General features: G+C 36.0%; 1 protein-coding gene across 36 annotated transcripts in view; it reads right to left on the bottom strand.

Annotated features, from left to right (window-relative positions):
• Positions 1–23982, bottom strand: part of LOC138763207 (contactin-4-like) — a 2221540-nt gene that overhangs the window by 170515 nt on the left and 2027043 nt on the right. For 35 of the 36 annotated variants that reach the window (XR_011357395.1, XR_011357394.1, XR_011357396.1 and 32 more), the window contains one exon: positions 6849–6969. Coding sequence is in view for 33 of the 36 variants with exons in the window: in XM_069936987.1 (XP_069793088.1) it covers positions 6849–6969 (121 nt within the window). In the remaining 3 variants the exon portion in view is untranslated. The remainder of the gene's footprint in view (positions 1–6848; positions 6970–23982) is intronic. The other variant, XM_069936995.1, reaches the window with a different exon arrangement.

Below are 23982 nucleotides of genomic sequence, written 5' to 3'. Positions count from 1 at the left end.
GTTCCGTTAATTAAAAAAAAATAAAACTGATTTGTTTAAATGGAAAGATTTACCTATTAATTCATTGGGTAGGATAAATACAATTAAGATGAATATTTTTCCACGTATACAATATTTGTTTCAATCTATTCCATATTTACTTGATAACATTTTTTTTTTGAGATTTGAATAAAATGGTTAGGGAGGTACAATTCTAACATATAAATGACATTTAGACAGGTTAGTGAATAGGAATGATTTGGACAGAGATGGACTGAAGACAGGCAAATGAGAGGTAAATTTTCAAGAATAGCTTTGAAAAAATTAACTTGAAATATGAGTTAGGGGGATTACGTTTACCACATTTTCAAAATTATTATGAAGCAGCCCAATTTAAATTTATTAGTTCCTTGATAGATTTGGAACAGCCTCCTACTTGGGCCAAAATTGAGATGGCAATTATTTCTGAATTTGAAATACATCAATTTTTGTTTAGATGGAATATAAATTTGTTACAGCAATATAATGTGCCTATACTAAAACATTTAACGAAGCTATGGATTAAGAAAAATAAAATGATAGGCTCTAGGGTTGAATTATCGGCTTTGACTCCATTGTATAATAATCAACTTATTTCTTTTTCAATACATAATCAAAGTTTATGGCATTGGAGATTTAAAGGTGTGAAGAATTTGGAGATTGTTTTAAAGAGGGTAAATTTTTATCTTTTAATCAGATGAGGGACAGTTTTGGTGTTGATAAGAATTCTTTGTTTCTCTATTATCAAATTTGATCTTTGTTAAAACGTATGTTTGGTAGAGATATGATTTTACCTGAAATGACTAAATTTGAGATTTTTCTTATGACGGTACGAGAGAAGGGTTATATTTTATCTATGTATCAAATATTACAGGATGGTATGGATAAAAAGGGTTGGGATAGGTCTAAACATAAATGGGAAGCGGACATTGGATTTATTTTTTCCGAGGATGATTGGTTAGATATTTGTTATGAAAGTGTAACTAGATTGATAAATGCACGTTATGCAATGAATAACTATAATTTTTTACATCAATTATACTTAACACCTGAAAATTTTAAAAAGTAGTGTGTTTTAGATGTGGTAATTTTGTTGGAACTTTTTTTCATGCTGTTTGGTCATGTATACAATCTTTTTGGAAGAAAATTCAATTGTTTTTAGAATACCTGTATAAAATTAAAATACTTTTAGATCGGACAGTGTTTTTATTGGGTAGTTTACAACCTTTGAAAAGTTTGGGATTAGATAAGTTTCAACTTGCTTTTGTATATTTAGCTTTATCTGTAACAAAAAAATGTATTGCTAGTATGTGGAAAGATAAATATGATTGATATTAATAGATGGCATAATGAGATGAAATATTGTTTAATAATGGAAAAAAATTACATATGTTTTATGTGATAATTATAGTTTTTTTATTAATAAGTGGTTGTTATATTCAGAATATTTACATTTCAATTTAAATTGATTAGATCTTAATATGTATGCTTAATTTTTTTTAAATATTTTTTCTTTTTTTTCTTTCTTATGGCTCTCCTTAGGAGAGTTGGCTGAAGGGGGGTTTATTTTCTTCATTCATGTTTAGGGTTAATTGTTGTATATGTTATGTACTAATTGTTTTTTGAATGACATAAATAAAGTTTAACAAAAAAGAGGGACTTGAGGATACAGGTTCATTGATTCATGAATGTTGTTCCTAATCCTAATTCTAATCATAATGCAACACTAATGAACATGGTGATAAAGAAGGTGTTTAGAACACTTGCCTTCATTGGTCAGTAATTGAGTACAAGAGCAGGGATATCAACTAACTGTACAAATATTAGTGAATACTGTGTGCAATTCTGCTCAGTCACCTGTAGGAAAAACATGATAAAGCTGAAAAAAGGTGCAGAAAAGACTCCCAATAATGTTACCAGGACTGGTGTGCTTGAATTCTAAGGAGAGGCTGCATAGGTGAGAACTTTTCACCCTGAAGTGCAGTAGGTTGTTGGGGGACCTTACAGAGATTGATAAAATCATGCTGGGATGCTGGGTATAAAGAAGGTAAATTATCATAGTCTTTTTCCAAGGACAAGGGAATCTAAAGCAAAAGGAGATAGATGTGTGAGATGGGTAAGATTTAAAAGGGACCTGAGGTGCACCTTTTCACAGAAATTACTGGAGGGCATATGGAATGAGCTGGCAGAGGAAATGGTCAAGGGAGGTACAATTCTAACATATAAATGACATTTAGAGAGGTTAGTGAATAGGAATGATTTGGACAGAGATGGACTGAACACAGGCAAATGAGACTTGCTAGCATAGACAACTTGGTCAGAATGGATAGTTGGGCTAAAACACTATCACTGAAGAACACAGGGCAGAAAATGAAAAAAAAAAATTGAAGCTATACTGCTTTTGGATTGAAAGTTTGATAATGACATGAAAATTTGGAGGAGTCAACAGAATGGCATTTCAATTAGTGACAATCAGTATTTGGAGACAACTCATCCACAAATTAAATGATAAAACAAAATTAAGAGGCATCATTGTTGGGAAGAATAATTCTTTCAAGGGCCACTGCATACCAAGAGATTTCAAAGCAGCTACAAAGCAACACTATATAACCGTGGAATTTGATATAAACAAAAAGCACAATCAACAATCAGTAAGAAAGAACCAGTTGTATGTTGCAGACTATCTTAACGATTGCTGAGTATTAGCTTTCATCAATGACTTCAGTTTTCCTCAGCTGCTGCCGACAGCTGCCACCTGCTTTCTCTACCAAGAGTAATTCACCCTTATCCATAATAAATTCTATTCCTTTATACCTGAGTTCACAGGGAGATATACAAAGCACATCAAGATAAGGAATAAGTTCTACCTTGTTTACAGGCTTTGTTTGAGCTTTGAATTATAAAATGATGCTGGGCTTTTACTTCAGATAAATTCACTTCATTATGATGACTTTTTCAAATCTATTAAGTATTTACATTCCGTTCCTTGCTCTCAGGAAAGTCTAACACAATTTATTGAAGCTTTCAACATAATAGGTAACCCAGCTATTGCCTCCTGGTCTTAATAATGATGTATAACTAATTTAATTGGATAGATTATCATTTAGCTCAGATACGTGCTGGCTTCTTTGTATGCACAGTATTATTCCATAAAATGCTTCCCATGTACATGTCACACATGGAATACTTACAAGTCCAGAAATGTAAACCAAAACTCATGATAAATATTTGCTTGTGACAAATTTTCTTTCAACTTTGCTAATGTACTATTAAATTATTAAATAATTAAGCATAACCCATGTCTAACCTCGCCTAACATTTTTTTAAAACTTTATTTAAGATTTTATAACATGAATAACATATAGGATTACATTAAAAAAAATAATAAAATAATAAAATTACAATACAGTATCAGTAATTAAATAAACTATACCCTCCCCAATAATTATTACACATTAATAACCCAAATCAAATTAGTCCAACCCCCCATTTCCCCCAAAATAGAGTGAAGAATTAATAAAGTTAATAATATGTGAGAAAAAAAACCCACTTACAAAAAAAACAAAAAAACAAAAACATAACCGATTAAAATACTAACAAAAAGAGAAGTAATTAATACTAAGATATCAGACTTAAAAACATATTTAAATCAAACTTAAATGCATATATTTAACAGAGTTAAGATAAAACATATATTTAACTCAAACTTAATATAAAAAGTTAGTAAAGTTAGTAACATTGTCTATCAAAAATTCTTTAAAAAATTGTAGCATGAGAAAAAAAGATGAAAAAAAACTTTCTCGAGAGAGATAAACCTTCACCAAATATCAACTAACTTCACATCTATCATCATATTAGTCACATAAACCACCATCTTAAAACAAAATTCAAACCTCATTGAGCATTGTACAATTCAATTTTAGTACTCTTCCACCATTTTTCCCTTTTACTCTTGAATAATTATCCAATAAAAGCTCCAATACCACATTTAAATATCCCCAATCATTACGTTAAAATTCAGATATCCAAATAATAAAAACACATCTACAACGAAATCTATATCTTCAACAAATGGAGCATAAACCACAAACAAAATTCAAGCCTCATTAAGAATTGTACACTTCAATTTATAACTTTCACCATTATTCCCTTCGTTCTATAACTAAAATAGCAAAATAATATACACCAGAATTACCACTCCTTTCACCTTAAAGTTAAAGAAAAAATATTAAAAAAAAACTTATCCATCCATTCACATTTAAATTTCAAATATTCCTTATCTACTGAATAAACTTTACAAAAAAAACCACATCAATTTTTAGTTTTTTAAACAATCAAATACTTTCTTATGCTTTTTTTTATAAACACAAAAAAAACCCTTCACTCTTTAATCTAATAATACAAAAAAAACGGGTAGGAGGTTAAAAATACCACCTCCCGTCTAAACCGCGCAATGCGGTAACTCCCAAAAAAAAATGGGTGTGAGATAACTCACACGTAGCAGATGACTTTCAGGAAATAGTGCCTATCCAGTTCTCTCCCCCAACTCTCACTTCATCTTCATCTTAAACTAAAATCATCATTATTTAATATTCCTTTTTTTTAAACAAAAACATTAGAAAAAAAGAGAACAACTCTCCTTTTAATCAGCTCCAACTGCCGAGTCACCATTACAACCATTCCTTCTTGGAGCACGGCTCTTTTTCTTCCATCTCTTGTCTCCTTAGAGATCGCAGCGGACTATGTCTCTGTTGAAACTTAGTAATTGGCGGTTCTTGAGCAAATGCTATAGCTTCCTTTGGAGAACCAAAGAACTTTGGTTGGTAACCATCTTGAAAAACCTTCAAAACAGCTGGATATCTAAAGGTTGCCTTATAACCTTTCTTCCACAACAACTCTTTAGCAGAGTTGAATTCCCGTCATTGGAACATAACTTCTTGACTCAAATCCGCATAGAAGAAAACTCGATTATTTTGAATCATCAAGGGTGATTTTCTCTGTTGTGCATTTCTAATAGCCACTCGTAAAATTATTTCTCTGTCGTAATAATTCAAGCAATGAACCAAAACAGGTCTTGGACTTTGACCTGAAATAGGTCTTCTACGCAAGGCTCTGTGAGCACGTTCCAGTATTATACCTTCCGGGAAATGTTCTTGACCCAGCACCTGCGGAATCCATTCAGTAAAAAATTTTCTTGGGTCTGGTCCCTCCATTCCTTCCGGCAAACCAATAATCTTTATATTGTTCCGTCTGGATTGGTTTTCCAAATAATCAATCTTTTTCACCAAATTTTTATTTTGAGTTTGTATATCTTCGACCATTTTGGTCATATCTGAAACTTGATCTCGTATTTTGTCTATATCTTCTTCACACGAATTAAATTTATCTCTCACTTCAAGCTTAAAAGCTCCAAACTCAGCCATCTGTTGAGAATTTATTTCTATCAGAGTATTAAACCTAGTACCAAGTTCAGTCATAATCTTAGATAATCCCTGAATTGTATAAGATCATTTAGATTCAAGATTCACCAGAATCTTTTCAATTGGAAGAGATTCTGGCTCAACAGATTCCTGCTTCTTCTGCATAACCAAAGGGTCTTCTGTTGCTTCCTTCATTCTGGTTGCCTTCCTTGTAGTATAGCTGCGTGTGGAAACCCCAGCCACAGCCTTTCCAGCAGTGACTGGAGGACGTTAGCCGGGATTTTCCCCAGTCCATTATGTATTAATTTCTCCCAGTACATCAAGTTGTATAGGTTCTTTTATCTCAAGAGGTGCAGTTTGCAGTGCCACCGCTATAGTTGACAAATGCCTTTCCCCAGCCGGTACTTCAACTGATGTTACTACAAGTGGTTCATTCATAACATTGCCATCAGATGCTACTGCACATGTGCGAACCTGAGTAACTCTTTGTTATAAAGGCTGTTTGGCGCCCTCTTTAGAGGGCTCTACCGATGTAACATTGATCTCTACATCCGAAAGCTGTACCTCTCTCCTGGGATCCATTTCAGGCTGAGCCCCGGTGTCTTTCCTGTAGGTAGGCTCCAAAACTTGAACTTCTGGAAAATGTAGTTTTTTGATGATCTGTTGTCGTTTTTTTTTGCTCTTTTCCACCAATTGTACCATCATAAGTTAAATTAACAGCACTGAAGTTATCTAAACTTTTAAAGAATTTTAACGGGCATTTCTAGACAAAACAATAAGATAGAGTCAGGAGAGGACTGGAAGGCATGTCTGATCCTTACGCCACCTTGCCACGCCCCCCCAACCTCGCCTAACATGAGATGAACTGCAACTCATCTAGGTCGAGTTAAAGAGGCGATGTTAATTAAAACAATCATTAATTTTTACAAATGTATTTTGAATTTTACTTGTAAATTTGGAATAAAAATAACAAATATATACATTGAGTTTATTCCTCCACTCTTGTGAAAAAAATATGCTAGAAAAATTGCATGAATCATTCTTCAAGTAACAGTCATCATCACATACTGAAGAGACAGGTCCTGCAACCCAATATGTCTATGCAGATTATTAATAGTCAATGCAAGGTTGAAAAATAACTGTTCTAACAGAATACAATTTTTTGGATTAGAGTTTTTGGTAGTGTTACCATGCCACTATATTTCTATTGTTCAAATAGATTGTAAAAGTAGATAATTACATCAGAAGAGGATTCTAGATAAGAAGCCTACCTTTGAGGAGCTACAACAATTGTACACACATTTGATTGATATATTAAAAAAGAACAGCAAAAGTGCCAAATATTTCAGCCACTTAATAAATGTAATAGTACATTTAGTGAGTAAACTTCATTGTCAATGGGATACTTGCCTCTGACGATCAGGTCAGCTGCAGCTGACGCACTGTCCACAGTGGTCTGAACCATGCAAACAAATCTACCAGCATCCTTAAGCTGAATGTTTCTGATCATTAAATCTCCAGAGGATCCCTGCTGAAAGAAAAAAAGATGAAAGCTTAGAAACAGCTACAATTTTAGCATAATAACTATACAAGCTGAATTAGATTCCTGTTTTGTTCCTTCATTTTTATTTGAACTGTGAATTTGTTATCTACTTTTAGATTAAATCGATGGGGTACAAATGTAGAGATTTTTAAAATTTAAAAGTGAGTCTGAATTTTAATCCCACAATTGATCCCTTAATTCCTGGGACACAAGAGTGAAATTGACATCCCTGTTATTTTATTTAGGCCAGGAATTAAATCTGTAGTAGGGTAGTTCAAACTTATGTAATTACTGCATGGCTTGGTTCAGCATCATGCTGAAGAAGACGCTGTTTACATCCGGTACCGCACGGATGGCAGTCTCTTCAATCTGAGGCGCCTGCAAGCTCACACCAAGACACAAGAGAAACTTGTCCATGAACTACTCTTTGCAGACGATGCCGCTTTAGTTGCCCATTCAGAGCCAGCTCTTCAGCGCTTGACGTCCTGCTTTGCGGAAACTGCCAAAATGTTTGGCCTGGAAGTCAGCCTGAAGAAAACTGAGGTCCTCCATCAGCCAGCTCCCCACCATGACTACCAGCCCCCCCACATCTCCATCGGGCACACAAAACTCAAAACGGTCAACCAGTTTACCCATCTCGGCTGCACCATTTCATCAGATGCAAGGATCGACAATGAGATAGACAACAGACTCGCCAAGGCAAATAGCGCCTTTGGAAGACTACACAAAAGAGTCTGGAAAAACAACCAACTGAAAAACCTCACAAAGATAAGCGTATACAGAGCCGTTGTCATACCCACACTCCTGTTCGGCTCCGAATCATGGGTCCTCTACCGGCACCACCTACGGCTCCTAGAACGCTTCCACCAGCGTTGTCTCCGCTCCATCCTCAACATCCATTGGAGCGCTTTCATCCCTAATGTCAAAGTACTCGAGATGGCGGAGGTCGACAGCATCGAGTTTACGCTGCTGAAAATCCAGCTGCGCTGGATGGGTCACGTCTCCAGAATGGAGGACCATCGCCTTCCCAAGATCGTGTTATATGGCGAGCTCTCCACTGGCCACCGTGACAGAGGTGCACCAAAGAAAAGGTACAAGGACTGCCTAAAGAAATCTCTTGGTGCCTGCCACATTGACCACCGCTAGTGGGCTGATAACGCCTCAAACCGTGCATCTTGGCGCCTCACAGTTTGGCGGGCAGCAACCTCCTTTGAAGAAGACCTCAGAGCCCACCTCACTGACAAAAGGCAAAGGAGGAAAAACCCAACACCCAACCCCAACCAACCAATTTTCCCCTGCAACCGCTGCAACCGTGTCTGCCTGTCCCGCATCGGACTTGTCAGCCACAAACGAGCCTGCAGCTGACGTGGACTTTTTACCCCCTCCATAAATCTTCGTCCACGAAGCCAAGCCAAAGAATTACTGCAGAAAGCTGGGCCAAATTAACTATTTCACTCCAGGCCAGCACAGCAGTATTTCTTTCGGAATTTCTTCAGATCACTGCCTTAAACAATGAGAATGGCTATTCAAACTAAACACCTGAGCAAGATTTCAGTGAAATTGCTGCCATACTGGTGGCCCATAGAATTGAAAACATACAATTATGGTCTCACAAGCCTCTAATAACTTTTAACAACATAGCATGTTGTTTTTTTTTAAATTCTTGCCATTCTCATTTACTTTAAGTGTTGGTGTTTAAAATAAAACAAGTTCAGTTAAATGGGCAAGTAAAAGTGGTAACATTTTTTTTCCCTGTTACTGGCAGCTTCAGTTCTGCTCATGCACTTAATTCTTTGAAAGAGTAAAAGGAACAAATAAAGGGCTTGTAAGTAAAGGGCTTGTTAATGATTGTGAATATTTTCTAAATGAAAAATTTTTGTGCAGTGGTGGAAAAAATCTAAATGTGAAATACTTTATTCAGAATAATGCACATCATATTGTGAATGATTAATATAATACACAATCATGCTGGAGAAACTCAACAGTTCACATGTCATATTCCATAGGAAGGGTAACCATTAGGCCTTTTCAATTGGCCTCCGCATGGAGGTAGGCAAAAAGCAGAATGAAAAGGTATTTCTCACCTTTTCATGCAGGCCCAGAAAAGCCTATTCCGAAGTCCCCTTTTTGCCTGGAGACAGCTGGGGCATTCAGGAGTTGTGGGTACTGGTGCCATGACACCATACATATGTGCCGAGTAATGGCCAACTTCGTTACCCATAATCCCCAATGCTCTGTGTTTCCCAGAATGGTTCCAGTTGTGTCGGGGTTTATGGGTAGGGTAGACGACCATTGTTCTGCTGCGTATTGAGCCGCTGGTGCCGACAAGTGGCTTAGAAGGCTGAACCAGCCCAGCGAGGAGATGGAGGCTGGAGCAGCCGGTAGGGCTGACACAGCTCGCAGTGGTCACACTTTGACAGCCCGGCCCTCGGTGCCCTGACAGCCCCCATCGGCCGCTCCTGTCCTGAGGGCACCATAGGGTGAGTGAGTGGGAGAGAGAAAAGTGAGATTGATCGTGGGTTGATGGTGTCACTGGAATGACATCAGCCCACCCCTAGCCAGCCGCTTGCAGTGACAATATATTCATGATGTGTGGTGGAGCGCTCTGCTCTGCTGCTGACACTACCTCCAAGAGGGATTGGAGTCAGCGCCTTGGAGCCAATTGTGGCGCATTCAGGAAGGGCCTATTGTTTTAGGCTTGGGTTCTTTAAAAGGTATAATATACCTGATGAAGTGCCTAGCCTGAAACATTGGTTAACCTTTACTTCCTATGAATACTGCATGACCTGCTGAATTTCTCCAACACATTTGTGTATTGTATTTGGCCCCAGCATCTGCAGACTTCCTTATTTAATTCTGTGAAACATTATTACAGGTTATAGAAAAAATTGCAGATTTACTTCATCCATTTTGGTGACATCATACATGACATTAGCATTTTTAATCCATTTCACTGCTTATATCAGCTCGTAATTAACAGTTTCACAATGCTGAGAGGTCATTCACACATGAAAGCCAATGTATGAATATTTAAAATTGTGAACTCAAGAAAAGTTGATCTATTGCCAATAAATACATCCCATCTCAATAATGCAAAAAAAAGCAAACTGTTCTCTACTTGAGAAATTTGCTTCGAATAACTTCACTGCTTTTGAATTTTTGATGAATAGTATTAATAAAAAAGTACATAAAAAGGTGTAGCATGAATAAAAGCTCTTACGACTGGAAAGAGAACAAATGCTCTTATTAGCTTATAACAATGGGAAGGGTTCAACAGTAGTCTTCAGAATGGTTCTGGGTTTAGGCGAGAAACCAGGGTTATATGTGGGCAAATGGGGGCAGAGCCGGGAGGCAGAACCGGGAGGCAGAACCAGCCATCAGCACCACACCCTACCAGTGAATCCCAGTTCATTGCATTCACCTCTACCCATAGAATTTAGAGTCTGTAAATGAAACAGAGAACATGGGTTGTTCTGAAGAAGTTGATACAGTTATTTACAAATCTCCAAGTTAAGCATTCTGGAGGTCTGGAGATCCTGGTGGAGTGCCTTAGCACTGGGAGGCCTTGGACTCCTTGGGTCTCATGGTCCCATTCTGAGGGAGGAGAGGCAGGCTGGGTCTCCGGCTTGACAATGGAGAGGGGTGGAATTTCCTCCTGAACAGGTTCCCCTGACTGGGGTGATGAGAATGAGCTCCATGGCTCGAAGAGCATCTGTTCTGGTGGGTGCCAGGTCCCTGATGGAGACAGTTTCCTCCCTACCATCCAGGTACTCCACATAGGCGTACGTGGGATTGGCATAGAGCAATTTCACCCTTTCCTCCAGAGGGGTGGAGAAGCAAGTGCTTCTTAAGAATGACTGGACCAGGAATAGTGAGCCAGACTGGGAGTGTAGTTCCAAATGCCAACCTTCTTTCAAAGGTGAATAGAAGCTCATGAGGAGTAGCATTGGTTGTAATACATAGTTGCAACCAGATAGATTAGAGTGCGATGGGCAGGCCATCCTGCCAGTGTAAGTCTGGAAGGCCTTTTGACTTCAAGGCCAGTTTGATTGCCTTCCAGACCGTGGCATTCTCTTTTTCAAACCATCTGTTTCCCTGGGGGTTGTTGCTGGAAGTCCTGCTAGACACGATACCCCGACTAGCAGGTACTGATGCAGCTCGTCACTCATGAAGGATGAGCCCTGGTCATTATGGATATAGCTGAAATACCCAAACAGAGTGAAAATGGAGTCTAGAGCCTTCATAACAGATGAGGCAGACATGTCTGGACTCAGAATGGTGAATGGGAAGCGGAAGTACTCATCAATGACAGAGAAGAAGAAGGTTTTCTATTTAATGGAGAGTAGAGGTCCCTTAAAATCAATGGTGAGCCGTTTGAAGGGCCTGGATGACTTGATCAGGTGCACTTTTGCAGGGCAATAGAAGTGCGGCTTGCAATCAGTGCAGACCTGGCAAGACCTGGTCATTTCCCTGATGTCTTCTGTAGAGTAGGGCAGATTGTGGGGCTTGACAAAATGATCCATGTGGGTGATCCCTGGATGGCAGAGCTCATTATACAGAGAGCACAGTTGGCTGGTGTGTTTAGAGGTGCAGCTTTCTCTGGTCGAGGCATTTGGAGGATAATTAAGAGCTCTGGGCCAATAGGCGATGTCATAATTGTAGGTGGAGAGTTTGATCCTCCACCTCGCAATTTTGTCATTTTTGACTTTTCCCCTCTTGACGTTGCTGAATGTGAATGCGACTGAGCACTGGTCAGTGAGGAGTGTAAATCTTCTACCAGCCAGGTAGTGTCTCCAGTGCCTCATAGCTTCTACAATGGCTTGAGCTTCCTTTTCCACAGATGGGTTCTGGAGCTCGTGGCCTTGTCATGTCCGTGAAAATTTTAATTTCCGAATCAGTAAATGGTTCTTCTAACTGCTGTATATCTGCATCTTCTAGCATCAGTAAGTTCAACTGTGATTAAAAAAAAAAGATCAATCGATCCAGTTTCTTGTTTTCCTTCAGATGTATATAACTTTTTATAAAATGAATAAAATTCATCATTAATCTCACGAGGTTTATAAGTAATAAGAGAATTCCGTCTAGCAGCATTAATATTCCTCGAAATCTGTTCTTTCTTTAATTGCCACGCCAATACCTTATGTGTTTTCTTTCCCCATTCGTAATACCGTTGTTGAGTCCTATTAATTACACATTCAAATTGATAAAATTGCAAAGTATTATATTCCAATTTCAACCTAGATAATTCTATTTTCTGATCTTCTGTAGCATCTTTCTGAAATTCCTTTCCTAACTCATCAATCTGTTTCTCTAATTCAAAACTGATTTAATCGATTCTTTTTTATTTTAGAAGTATAACTAATTATTTGTCCTCTCAAATAAGCTTTCATAGCATCCCATAGTACAAACTTACTTTGAACAGAATTAGAATTTTCTTTCAAAAAAATTAATTTGTTTTTTCAAAAAATCAATAAATTCCATATTTTTTATAACATTGTATTTGAATTTTCTCAGAAATTGCATATGTAAAATATAACAAGGAGTGATCTGAAATCACCCTAGTTTTATATTCCGCTTGTTATATTTTCCCTTGTAAATGTGCCGATACTAAAAAGAAGTCAATCCTTGAAAATGACTCATGTCTAGATGAATAAAAGGAAAAATCTTTCTCTGTCAGATTAAGATGTCTCCAAATATCTACTAAATTAAGATCTTTCATCAACATTTAGATCTGAATTGTGATCTTGGATTTTTTAAAATAGATTTCGACAATCTTTAGACCACCCAATGGTGATATCCTTAGATGCAGAAAAAGCATTTGATAGAGTTGAATGGAATTTTTTGTTTAAAGTTTTGGAGAAATTTAAGTTTGGTCCTTCTTTTATTGGCTGGATTAGGGCTGTATATAGTAAATCAGTAGCTAGAATATCTTTTGGTGCCTGCCACATCAGCCAGTGGGCTGATATCACCTCAAACCATGCATCTTGGCGCCTCACAGTTCGGCGGGCAGCAACCTCCTTTGAAGAAGACCACAGAACCCACCTCATTGACAAAAGACAAAGGAGGAAAAACCCAACACCCAAGCCCAACCAACCAATTTTCCCTTGCAACCACTGCAACTGTGTCTGCCTGTCCCGCATCGGACTTATCAGCCACAAACAAGCCTGCAGCTGACGTGGACATTACCCCTCCATTAATCTTCATCCACGAAGCCAAGCGAAAGAAATATTGCACTTCGACTCAGTCCATTAAGGGGGTTACATTTTTATCTTTACGTCTAGCACAGACATTTAAGATCAGGATTAAACAAATACAGTAGAACATAGGTTTGATGAAAGACTATTCTTTGTTACAGATGATACCTTGAGTTATCATGCACTTTTTTGTCACTAACCTACATTTAAAAATAATTAACAATATCCTCTTAACCTACCAGTATATTTTTGGGTTGTGGGAAGAAACTGAGCACCCAAAAAGAACCCTAATTTCTCTGAACCCTTTCACACTTGATAATCAGTTCCAATGACTACAAAATATGGAGCATGGCATTTGTGTAATGGCCATCTGATATATAACAGCTTATTTACTTCATTTGCTGAAGTTCAATTGTTGACTCTGTTTTTCAGTATTCTTTATTTGTTTTTTTTTAATTTTATTTATTAGTTTAACAACACACAATTAAAGATAATTCAAAACAATACAAATACATGTGTGATATAGAAAGAAAGAAAAATATGAAAGCCACCTCTTACTACCACCCCCTAACTCCCTATATCCCCCGACAAACAAAAGAGAAAGAATGGGACCAAAGACCCTCAACATGGGTGCCTATTACTTTAAAGTCTTTTATGATATAGTGAGACCTTAAGAAGAAGAAAATGTCAGAGCTTCCTTAAAATATTAACACATATGTTTTGTAAACAAGGGCTCCATTTCTTCCAAAATATATATTTATCTATTAAATTATAGGTAATTTCTGTATCAGTCTTTCAAGTTACAGCAATACATTTTTTTGCTATTGCTCAAGCAATTTGAACAAACTTCTTTTGATACATTTTCAATTTCAACTTAGGTTCAATATTCTTAATCTAATTCAATAACAATAACATTGGATCCTATGGGAATTTAATCCCCATTATGCGTTCCAAATAATTTACCTATTTCTAACCAAAAAAGTTTAACTTTAGGACACTGCCAGGTAGAATATACCAATTTTGTGACCACATCTAAAACATAAATTCAAAAGAGTCTGATTCAATTTAAAAATAAATTATACGGTGTTAAATATAACTGATGAATAAAATTATATTGCACTTATTGTACTTTTCATATTTTCTCCTCATATCGCAATCCAATCTCACTCATCTATTTATTTATTCAAATCTACTTTGCATCTTTGTCTTGAATGATGAAGCTGTATTTTTTGGGCTTTCTTTTGTATTAACCTATACATCAATGAAATTAATTTCTTTATATTTCCATTACATAACAATAATTCTAATTCCATCTCTACTGATAATAATGGCTCTTAAAAATTCATAACTTGATGATAACAAAATCCAGTATTTTCAGGTATTTTGAACTTCTCCTTCATTCTATTAAAATAAATACATTTCCCTGCTTCAAAAACATCCATCTTCTTAATTTCTTGACACTGCCAAATCTTAAAAAAAAAAATTCCCATAGAAAACGGAATCAACCTATACTGAAATAATGGTGTTTTCCCCCAATTTCTTTATCAACCTTATTCCAAAACAATTAAATGCTTGTAATGGAGAGGCAGCGTCCACCACCAAGTGGTGCTGCTCTGCTCATGTTTGGAGGACACACTACATGCCAGTTAAGGTCAAAGACTCACCCCCAAGCCATCAAGGTGACCCTTATGATTGGCCTACCTAAATCACCACGTGTGGCAGTCCAGGCAGCCCACCTAGACTCAGCCCTGACCTTCACCCAATTGGCCCAGGTGAATGAACCCTGCTGAGCCCCTGCACTTGGCTTCAAGCCATTGGCCACTGCAACCAACAGTACCCACAATGACCCTTATTGGCCCCCCAGATTTTCCCCCAGAACTATAAAGGACCATGTGCCCCTTTGATCTGCCTCTTTGGACTCCTCGTGGCATGTCAGTATCACTGTTTTGGGGTGAGTCTTGAGGCTAGGCTTGTTAATCTTATTTTCATCTTGAATTGATTCTGATTGATATAATTGAGAATAAAAGTGTTTAAAAGATTCATTTATTTCTTGTGGTTTATATGTAATCATTCCAGAATGTATTTTTTAAACTGGATTAATTGTTCTGGATGTCTGTTTTGTTTTTAATTGCAGGGCTTAAATATTGTGGGCCCTCTCTCCCAATTCATAATATTTCTGTTTTGTTTTTAAATAAAGATATTTTAATCAGTTCTATATGTCTTTTTGTTTATTAATTGTCTCTTCTTCACAAAATTTCTTTTGTAATTATTTTTCCAACTGATTAATATCTTTCAAATAATCTTTCTTAATTTTAGATGAATAACTAATAATCTGTCCCCTTAAATAAGATTTAAGTGCTTCCCATATAACACATTTATTCTCTACTGAATTAGAATTTATATCCAAAAATATTGCATTTATTTTCTTATTTATCACAGAAGACCACTCTTTTTAACAACATAGTATTAAACCTCTACCTACATGGTGAAGGTTCTTTATTAGGCATTGTACATACCATTAAAAGTAGAAAGCAATCTGATAAAATCCTTGATATATTCAGCAAAATTATTTCATCCCTGTAACTGAAGAAATTAGAAAAAAATCTATTCTTGAATAAGAATCATGTATATGGGAATAAAAATAATAATTTCTCTCCTTTGGATTTAACTTAAGCCAAATATCTATTAACTTCAATTCCTTCATCTAACTCAATGTAATTTTAGCTATTTTAGTTTTTGTTACCTACTTAGATGATTTATCCAATATAGGGTCCACACAGCAATTAAAATCACCATCTATTAATATTTTTCATGCGACTGACAAATGTAAACAAAGTATCACATATTAAATTCTCATCATCGGCATTTTGTGTATAAATCAGAACAAATTTGACAATGAACCAAAACAAATCTTTCCACAACATCTGTTTTTACACTTTGAATTTTCACTGGTAATGTTTTCTTTATCAATATTACTACTGCACTTGCTTTAGAATTAAAGGATGATAATACCACTTGACCAACTCATTCTCTTTTTACATTTTAAATGTTCTTTTTCAGTCAAATGAGTTTCTTGTAAAAATGCTAGATCAACTTCCATCTTCTTCATAAAAGCATAAATTCTTTTAAAAATTTTAATTGGACTATAAAGCCCATTAACATTAAAAAAATGTTTTATTACTATTCATTATTTAAATCTAATTCTCTTTCATTCCCACCCTCCCAGGTCTATTTCATCCAATACAATCAACACCCGTGAGTGTCTCTGTCCAAAAGAAAAAAATATAAATCCCTCAAAAATGCTGTATAATAAAATAAACAGCACTACCTCGCTCCACCATACAGGCTGTGGCTCTCGCCATAATACGGCATATTACAAATAAGGCAAGCAAGGAATTAAACATCTACCCCACCCAGGGGAAAGAAAAATAACAATTATATTCAAAACAGTCTTTCAGCAGCCACTTCCAAGTCAGCATTTACTTGATCATCATTGATAACTGTTTGACTTTGTTCCTCCAAACCTGTTTGCAACTCCTGTTGACAGCTTGAAACTTGTAATGGTACAGCTCTCTTAGGTGTAAGCTGTATCACCTCCCTTGGCATTCCACATTGAGGACTTATACCTCCCGCTCCCTAGTAATCTTTTTAATTGAAGGAAGAGATTCTGCAATAACTCTAGCTTCTTCCACTGACGTAAAAAATAATTAGATTGATTGTTTTCTAGAAACATCTTTAATGTAGCTGGATGGGTGAGTGCAAACCTTTCTTCCAAAGTGTTGCCTTCACTGGATTGAACTTTTCTTCTATTCACCTCCACCTTACTCAAATCAGCATAAAAGAAGATTTTATTCCCATCGATTATCATAGGTCTCATATTTTGTCTTGCCTTTTGAACCGCAACTTTTACATTTTTTTCTTTATCTTGATAACATAGGCATTTCACTAATACAGCCCTCAGTGGCTGAGTTGGCAGGGGTTTCCTTTTTAAAGCTTTATGTGTTCTCTCTAATTCAATTCCATTCGGAAAATTTTCTTTACCCAGAACTTTAGGAATCCATTTCTGAAAAAAAAAACATTGGATTTTCTCTACCTTCAGAATCTTCTCTAAGACCTGCTATGATTTTCCAGTATATCAATCTTTTCCAGCAATTCATTCCTCTGTATGCCTCAGACATTCCCAGAAGTTCAACCTTCTCAATTATGTCCATGCCAACGTCTATATAATTTTTAACAATCTGCACATCTAATTCCACTCTTTGAATTTTTTCTTTAACTTTACTAACTTCTTCAGCATACTTCATCATATCAGATTTGACATCTTTCACATCACTTCTAATATTCTGTACATCTTCTGTTAACATCTGGAATTACCCTTTCAATAATGAAGGAAGATTCTTTGTAATTGCACTTTGACTTTCTTCTTCTTCTTGGTCTTCTTTTCCTCTGTATCACTACCAGTTTTTAAAAAAATGAGTGTTTCTGACAGCTCTGTCCCAACTTGTAGTGGTTCCATTCTACTAGCTCCAGCGGTGGCACTATTGAGTCTCCATTCCGAAGGTTGTTGTTCCTTAATGAGCACAGGGATAGCCCTTATTCTTTCATATTTGTTGATGCTAAATACACAGCATAGATCAGTTCTTCTATTTTTAAACCATCAAAAGCCTGCCATAAATATTTTAACTGAGGCAACATCTCAAAATGCAGCATCATCAGGTGATTCCAATATTGAGAGTTGAACACATAATCAGCATTGCAGAAAGTCAGGACTTTCCTTTGCACAGAAATCCCAAATATTGAAGAGCTAATGTCAACAGTTTCAGACAGAATTTTCAATCAATCCCAAAGATAGTTTTTAATATTTTTTTCTTACAGCCTTGTTACTGGTAATTGTAGAAGCTATTTGACAGTGATTCTGCTTGTCCACATTAATAGTGAACACATACTCTCTAAAAAAGTGGAAATTCATGGCTCGTGCAATCAATTTTAACAGCAGGATAAATCTTACTTTCTCCTAAACAACCTCTCTGATGGTGAAGATGTACTTTTAACAGATGCAATCCAATTCATTTACGTTTTGATTGCTGTTAGGGATACCAATATAATTTTCTCTTTTCTTTCCCTATCTAATTTTTTCTCTCAACATTGTGTGGATCCTGTACATAATCTTCTCTGGATGTTTTCTTTACAACATTTCTGCAATCTTAAAACTCAAGACTGATTGGTTTGACATGAAAATCAGATTCCCATTTAGGAATGGAAAGATGGCATGCAGAAATATATAGTTGTATACCTGTTGAGAAAATTACATATAATTTAAGGAATAATTATGGTGTTTTTCTGAAAATTCGGTGACCTTACTTATATAAAATAGTTGTGAATTTATAAAAAGCTTTCCCTGAACCTCATGAAACCTTGCTCACTCCTTGGGATAAATACATGATGATATTGAAGGCAAATTTGTGTGAGTGATGATGATATTCTGGTAACTAGGTTTGTTTTTTCCCTTTTTCTAACTTTTCTGTATTTTTATTTCTTTCTTTTCTTTTTTTATTTTGGGGAAAATTATTTGGTAGGGAGGGGTTTGCTGTTTTTTTTGGGGGGGGGTATAATTTGGGAAATAACTGATTTAAATATATGAAAAAAAAAGACTGATTGGCTTTCCCAACCAAGAACCAGGAAAATGTCATGGAGTGATTTCACTATAATTGCTGAGGAGTCGCATGGTAAAGGCAATTGTTCTGTGTTGTTTATGTACACCCTAGTTTACATATAGTGCATACATGAAAATCTTTTTTTGGCATAAGATGAAATGACTATTGGTCTCCTTTGCAGTCATGTTAGGCACAGTAAGATTCTCAGCTTTCCAGTTTTCAAACATTATTTTTCTACGCATGTTTGTTTTCACGTCTCAAAAATTTAGGCATTTTTGGAAATAGTGTGGCTGCAAGAATTCAGTTTGTTCTGCTCTGTCCCAGCATTTTGCCCATTACTTCCAATAATTATTTGAAAATTATATTTCGAGCAATTTTTCAGTTTCTGTTTTACAGAACCTTGGCCAATCTCATGACTCAAATCCTTTGACTGTGGCCAAAAGAATTTAATACCTTGAAAATGCTGGAAATCTGAAATAAGAACCAAATTACTACAAATACTCAGCAGCCCAAGCAACATGGAAAGAATTAATGTTTCAGATTATGATCTCTCATCAGGTTATTGACATGAATCTTAAACTCTGTTTCTCTTTCCATTAATGCAATATGACCCCCTGAATATTTCCAATATGTACTGTTTTCAACTTCTGAATTTAATATCTGGTGTGAACTAAACATGATCCACCGAATTCACTGACTGTCATTGTGATAGTAAAATAATAGAGGCAAGCAACTGTTAATGAATCAGGAATTGTTGACATATCATTGGACTAAAGCAAGTTGTTGCAAATAAGCTGCTTTCATTTCACCCAGCTAGCAATTGCTAACAAAAAAATCACTTCCGTTATACAGAACGAGTGCTATCCAGCTGAGGTTTAAAAAAAAGTACCTGTTGTATTCAGATGTTCTTTCCCCATTATCACCTGAAGAATCTATTTTACCTGAATGTATACAAATTTCCCCTAAGACTGGCAACAGAGTCTAAATGACTTTTGCTGGAACTCCACCAGACGATAAAAGACTTATAAAACAATAGATGGCTGAAGTTCAGGGCAGTTTCAATTTTTTTGGAGTTGTATCTCAGCTTTGAGGCAGTAATTTCATTATGATACAAGTGTCATAAATCTACTTCCCAAATGTTGCTGTATATGAACTGCATACTGGTCATTCAACAATGCAGTGCTATTTCACAAGCTTGTAATGTATTTTGTTTCTTAACTCTCTTGATATTCATGAAGGTTAAGAAAATGAAACTGAGTGTCACCTTGTTTAAACATACCCACTGCAATAATGCAAATCTATGCACTGAGCTATTACTGTTCTTAAACTGACATCTTAAATTAATCAAAAGATTGCAGCAGCTGTGAGGATTCCATGCTGAAAATACCACAGGATGTCAGACAGCCATTTTAAACAGACTTTTAAAAATGTACCAAATAAAGTGATGTTACATCACATGAAGAAACTAGACCTAAACTTGGAGATCAAAAAGATCTCATCTGAGAATTGACAAGCCTGAAGAACAAAGGACATGACAATGCTGCACTGCAATTAAATTTAGGGCCTGGATAAATAAGATCTGAGAGACTAGTGCATATGAAAGGTTGCTCAGCAGTAATAGGTTAATTAAATTTGCAAACTTGTACACTGACAGCAGCTTTGGGCTGATGAGGCAGGAAATGTGGAAATATTGCAGGAAGTGCAAAAATAAAATCAAGGCAAGAAATTATTTTTAACAAAAGAATGATGAACACTTCTAATAAACCTTGCAGATGGTTTAGGATGAAAGAGCTTGATGTTACGCATCACAAAGTTATCATCAGATTGATAAAAACACAATCACAATATTGCCAGCCAGTGCACAGAAGAAAAATAAACCTGATGCACCCCAAAGTTGTGCATCTTGAGAGCCCTATGGAGGAAAAAAAAATTCTCTCATCCGAATTGTATTCAGTACAATAAAATTAATGGAGCCATCCCTCCACTGCACTTCAAAGCAGATGGGGTAAAAGGTAATAAAGTTTAGGAATTATTTGTCTCTTTGTTAAACATCTGATTTTGTTGCTTTGATACATCCTGAGATCATGAAAGTAATTTCTTCAAGATGCTGGTAAACCTCTGCTTGGATTATGTTTTTAAAAGCATTATAGATGCATATTATACATGCAATATTATTTAATTTAATATTTTTAATTTGGAGGCCATATTGCAGGAAATGTTTTTGTGGCTCAATCAATAACGACAAGCCGATACAAAGCTTGAAGTTAAAGGCTTTAATATCCAGAAACATAGAGCATGTCTTGACATGCTGCTGGCCTAGGACTAAGGCTGATATGGGGGGAGGAGACAAGGGCTGTCAGCCTTTATTGGGATTTTATGGGGAGGAGTTACAGGGTCAGAGGTGGGCCAGCCTGTACAGTCCTTTAAGGTCACACCTGCGCTACTGTGCTCTTAAACTAAAACACGAGTGATGGACAACAGAGTAAAGCAGAGCTGGAGGCTTCATGAATAGTGCCCAGAAAGAGTGGAATTGTACCCATTTGCAAATAAGCATTATCCAGAATGAGAATTTATTTGAAGATCAGTGTATGAACATTGAAGTAGTCATTTCATTGAGCACTATGGTTAGAGTATTGTTTAGCTCAATGTTCTGACAGCAGCAGAGACCCGGGTTTGAATCCAGTGCTGTTTGTAAGGAATCTGTACATTCTCCCCATATCTGCATGGGTATCCTCTGGGTGCTCCAGTCTCACACCACCATTCAAAATGTATGGGTTGTATGAAATTGGTATACTTGGGATGCAAGGAATCATGGGTAAGAAGGGCTGTTACCATGTTGTGCATCTAAACTTATCATTTAAAAAAAAATTAAATTTATTTCTAATACATCTTAGCAAGTATATCACATCCTGTTAGGGACTGTATATTTTTCTGATAAGTACTATGTGAAGAAAGAGTTGAGCACATTTCTGTTTATATTCATTTGTTTTTCATTGTGTCAAAGCTGAATCTCAATCCAAGAGTTTTTACAGTGGTCTGAATTAGTCTTATCTTTTAAGATTTAATCCATCACTTTTTATTCCTTTTCCCAAAATGCATACTGAGACAAATGAAAACAATTTCATTTTAGCAACTCCACAAACAAAAGTTAAATTCCACAGTAAAAACTCCGGACAAATGGGCAAAACAAAAATTGGTGTCAAATCCTTTGTGCAAATGAAGTTTTGTTAGTTATATTTCTTTTTTTTTCTCTCCATGCCATAAAAACAGGATACGTGCAGTATCCAACAACTTATCAATGAAATCCTTTTAATGTTCATTGAAATTGTATTTCTCTTCTCCAACTCTATCAATTTCAACTTGGTGTGAGGTGTCATGAAATTGGATTTCATTTCCTTAACTCTTTGGATTCCATGTCCCAGTTTTAAGGGACTATTAACAAGCACATGTCCCCATTTTCCGGGACTAGTTTTATACCCAACCAATCAGTCCATGCAGATTTTGAACCTTTCATTCTGTAGTGTACCAATAGACCCAATCCAGAGTATGTGTCATGAAAGGTTAAAATGGCCAGAGTCCAAATGGTTAACAAAATGTTTTTCCTTTCCATTACTAGTCAACTGATTATAATTTAATACTTGTATTATGATTATATCTTTATCTTTTTTTATCCTGTATATGGCTTATAATCCACCAGCCTCGATGTACAGTGAATTTAAACTTATTTGTTCCATATCATTACGGTCATCAAATTGAAAAGTCCCAGAAATTCATTAACAAAAATCATTAATGCAAATGAGTTCACTATGTTGTGAAAAATGAGTAGACAGGAGAATGATCATGTGACTTTCTTGTGTTTTATTTTTTAAAGTACTTTATGCTGGATCGAAATAATTATTGCAGGATGTAAAAGGGTCTCTTAGTATTTCAAACAAAATACTCTGAAGCAAGATCCATGTGAATTCCACTGGTTCCAAACTGTGATGTGCTAAATACACACGTGCTTTTAGTCTTCATTCTATTTGCATTTATTTTGTTTCTTAATTTTAATTCCTTTTCTGCATTGTTCACACTATCAAAGTATTCTATCTGAATCTGTTAAATATGCTATGGGTGTTGCTCTCCCCAAGAATGGAAGAAGTGACAGAATATTGTGAATGCAGCTCAGAATATCACTTAAATTTCCTTCCTCTCCATTGACTCCATCCATACCTATCGCTGTCCGAGGAAGGCAGCCAACAAACAGAAGGACCCATCCCACCCTGGAGTCACACTATTTGCTCTTCCATAAGAGAGATGGTTCAAGAGTGTAAACTTATGCACCAACAGGCTTTTCAACTGTTTAGTCCTTTGCAGTCATCAGGCCACTGAACAAACCCCTCAACTATGCTCTCATTCTGTCCTTGATAGGTACAACTTGATCTCTCTCATTGTAACACTGTGTAAGTCTTCCCTTTGTTACTTTGTATGCTGTATGAATGTGATAATTTACTTGCAAGAGTGCTTGCAGAAAAAAACAGTCTCATTCTACTAGGTATGATGTAACAATAAACTTGAAACTTCCTTGAATTTCCTCACAAATTAGCCACTTACACGGTATCTGCATTGGTATACATTTTTTTAAAGACTAAAATAAATTAAAGACTTTGGAGCTATGAAAGAATATTATAACCATGTTCGCTACCAAATTTAGCCAAACACTTCAATCTCTTTCAGCAATAATAGTTCAAATTACTGTCAAGCACTTGATGCAAGGCTTCAGCTGTTACATCCAGGTTGGGAGGACAATTGTCAAATGGGTATCAAATAACTAACATATAACATTATAAACTGAGTATATGGATTTGATACTTCTTTTGTACAGTGTGAAGATAACTGAACAAGTTAGGACATGGACTGAAGGAGTGGAATGGAAAGATGAAGATTCAAATTAATTTTAAATTTTCACAGAAAGGAAATACAAGAGGCCACGCCAGATATAATGTATATTTACAGAGTAACATTGGAAGAGTTATGGGAGATGGCCTTGTTGATTTAGTCAAAAAACAGTGGCAACACAAAATGGAAGTTAAAGTCAAGAGATCATTAAACTCCACTGGATAGTGCAGAAAACACAATTGATAAAAAAATGAATTATGTCAAATTTACTTTAT

This window comes from Narcine bancroftii, chromosome 5 (genome assembly GCF_036971445.1).
Source record: "Narcine bancroftii isolate sNarBan1 chromosome 5, sNarBan1.hap1, whole genome shotgun sequence".
NCBI classification, from domain to species: Eukaryota; Metazoa; Chordata; class Chondrichthyes; order Torpediniformes; family Narcinidae; genus Narcine; species Narcine bancroftii.
This window is presented reverse-complemented; position numbering and strand designations above follow the sequence as displayed.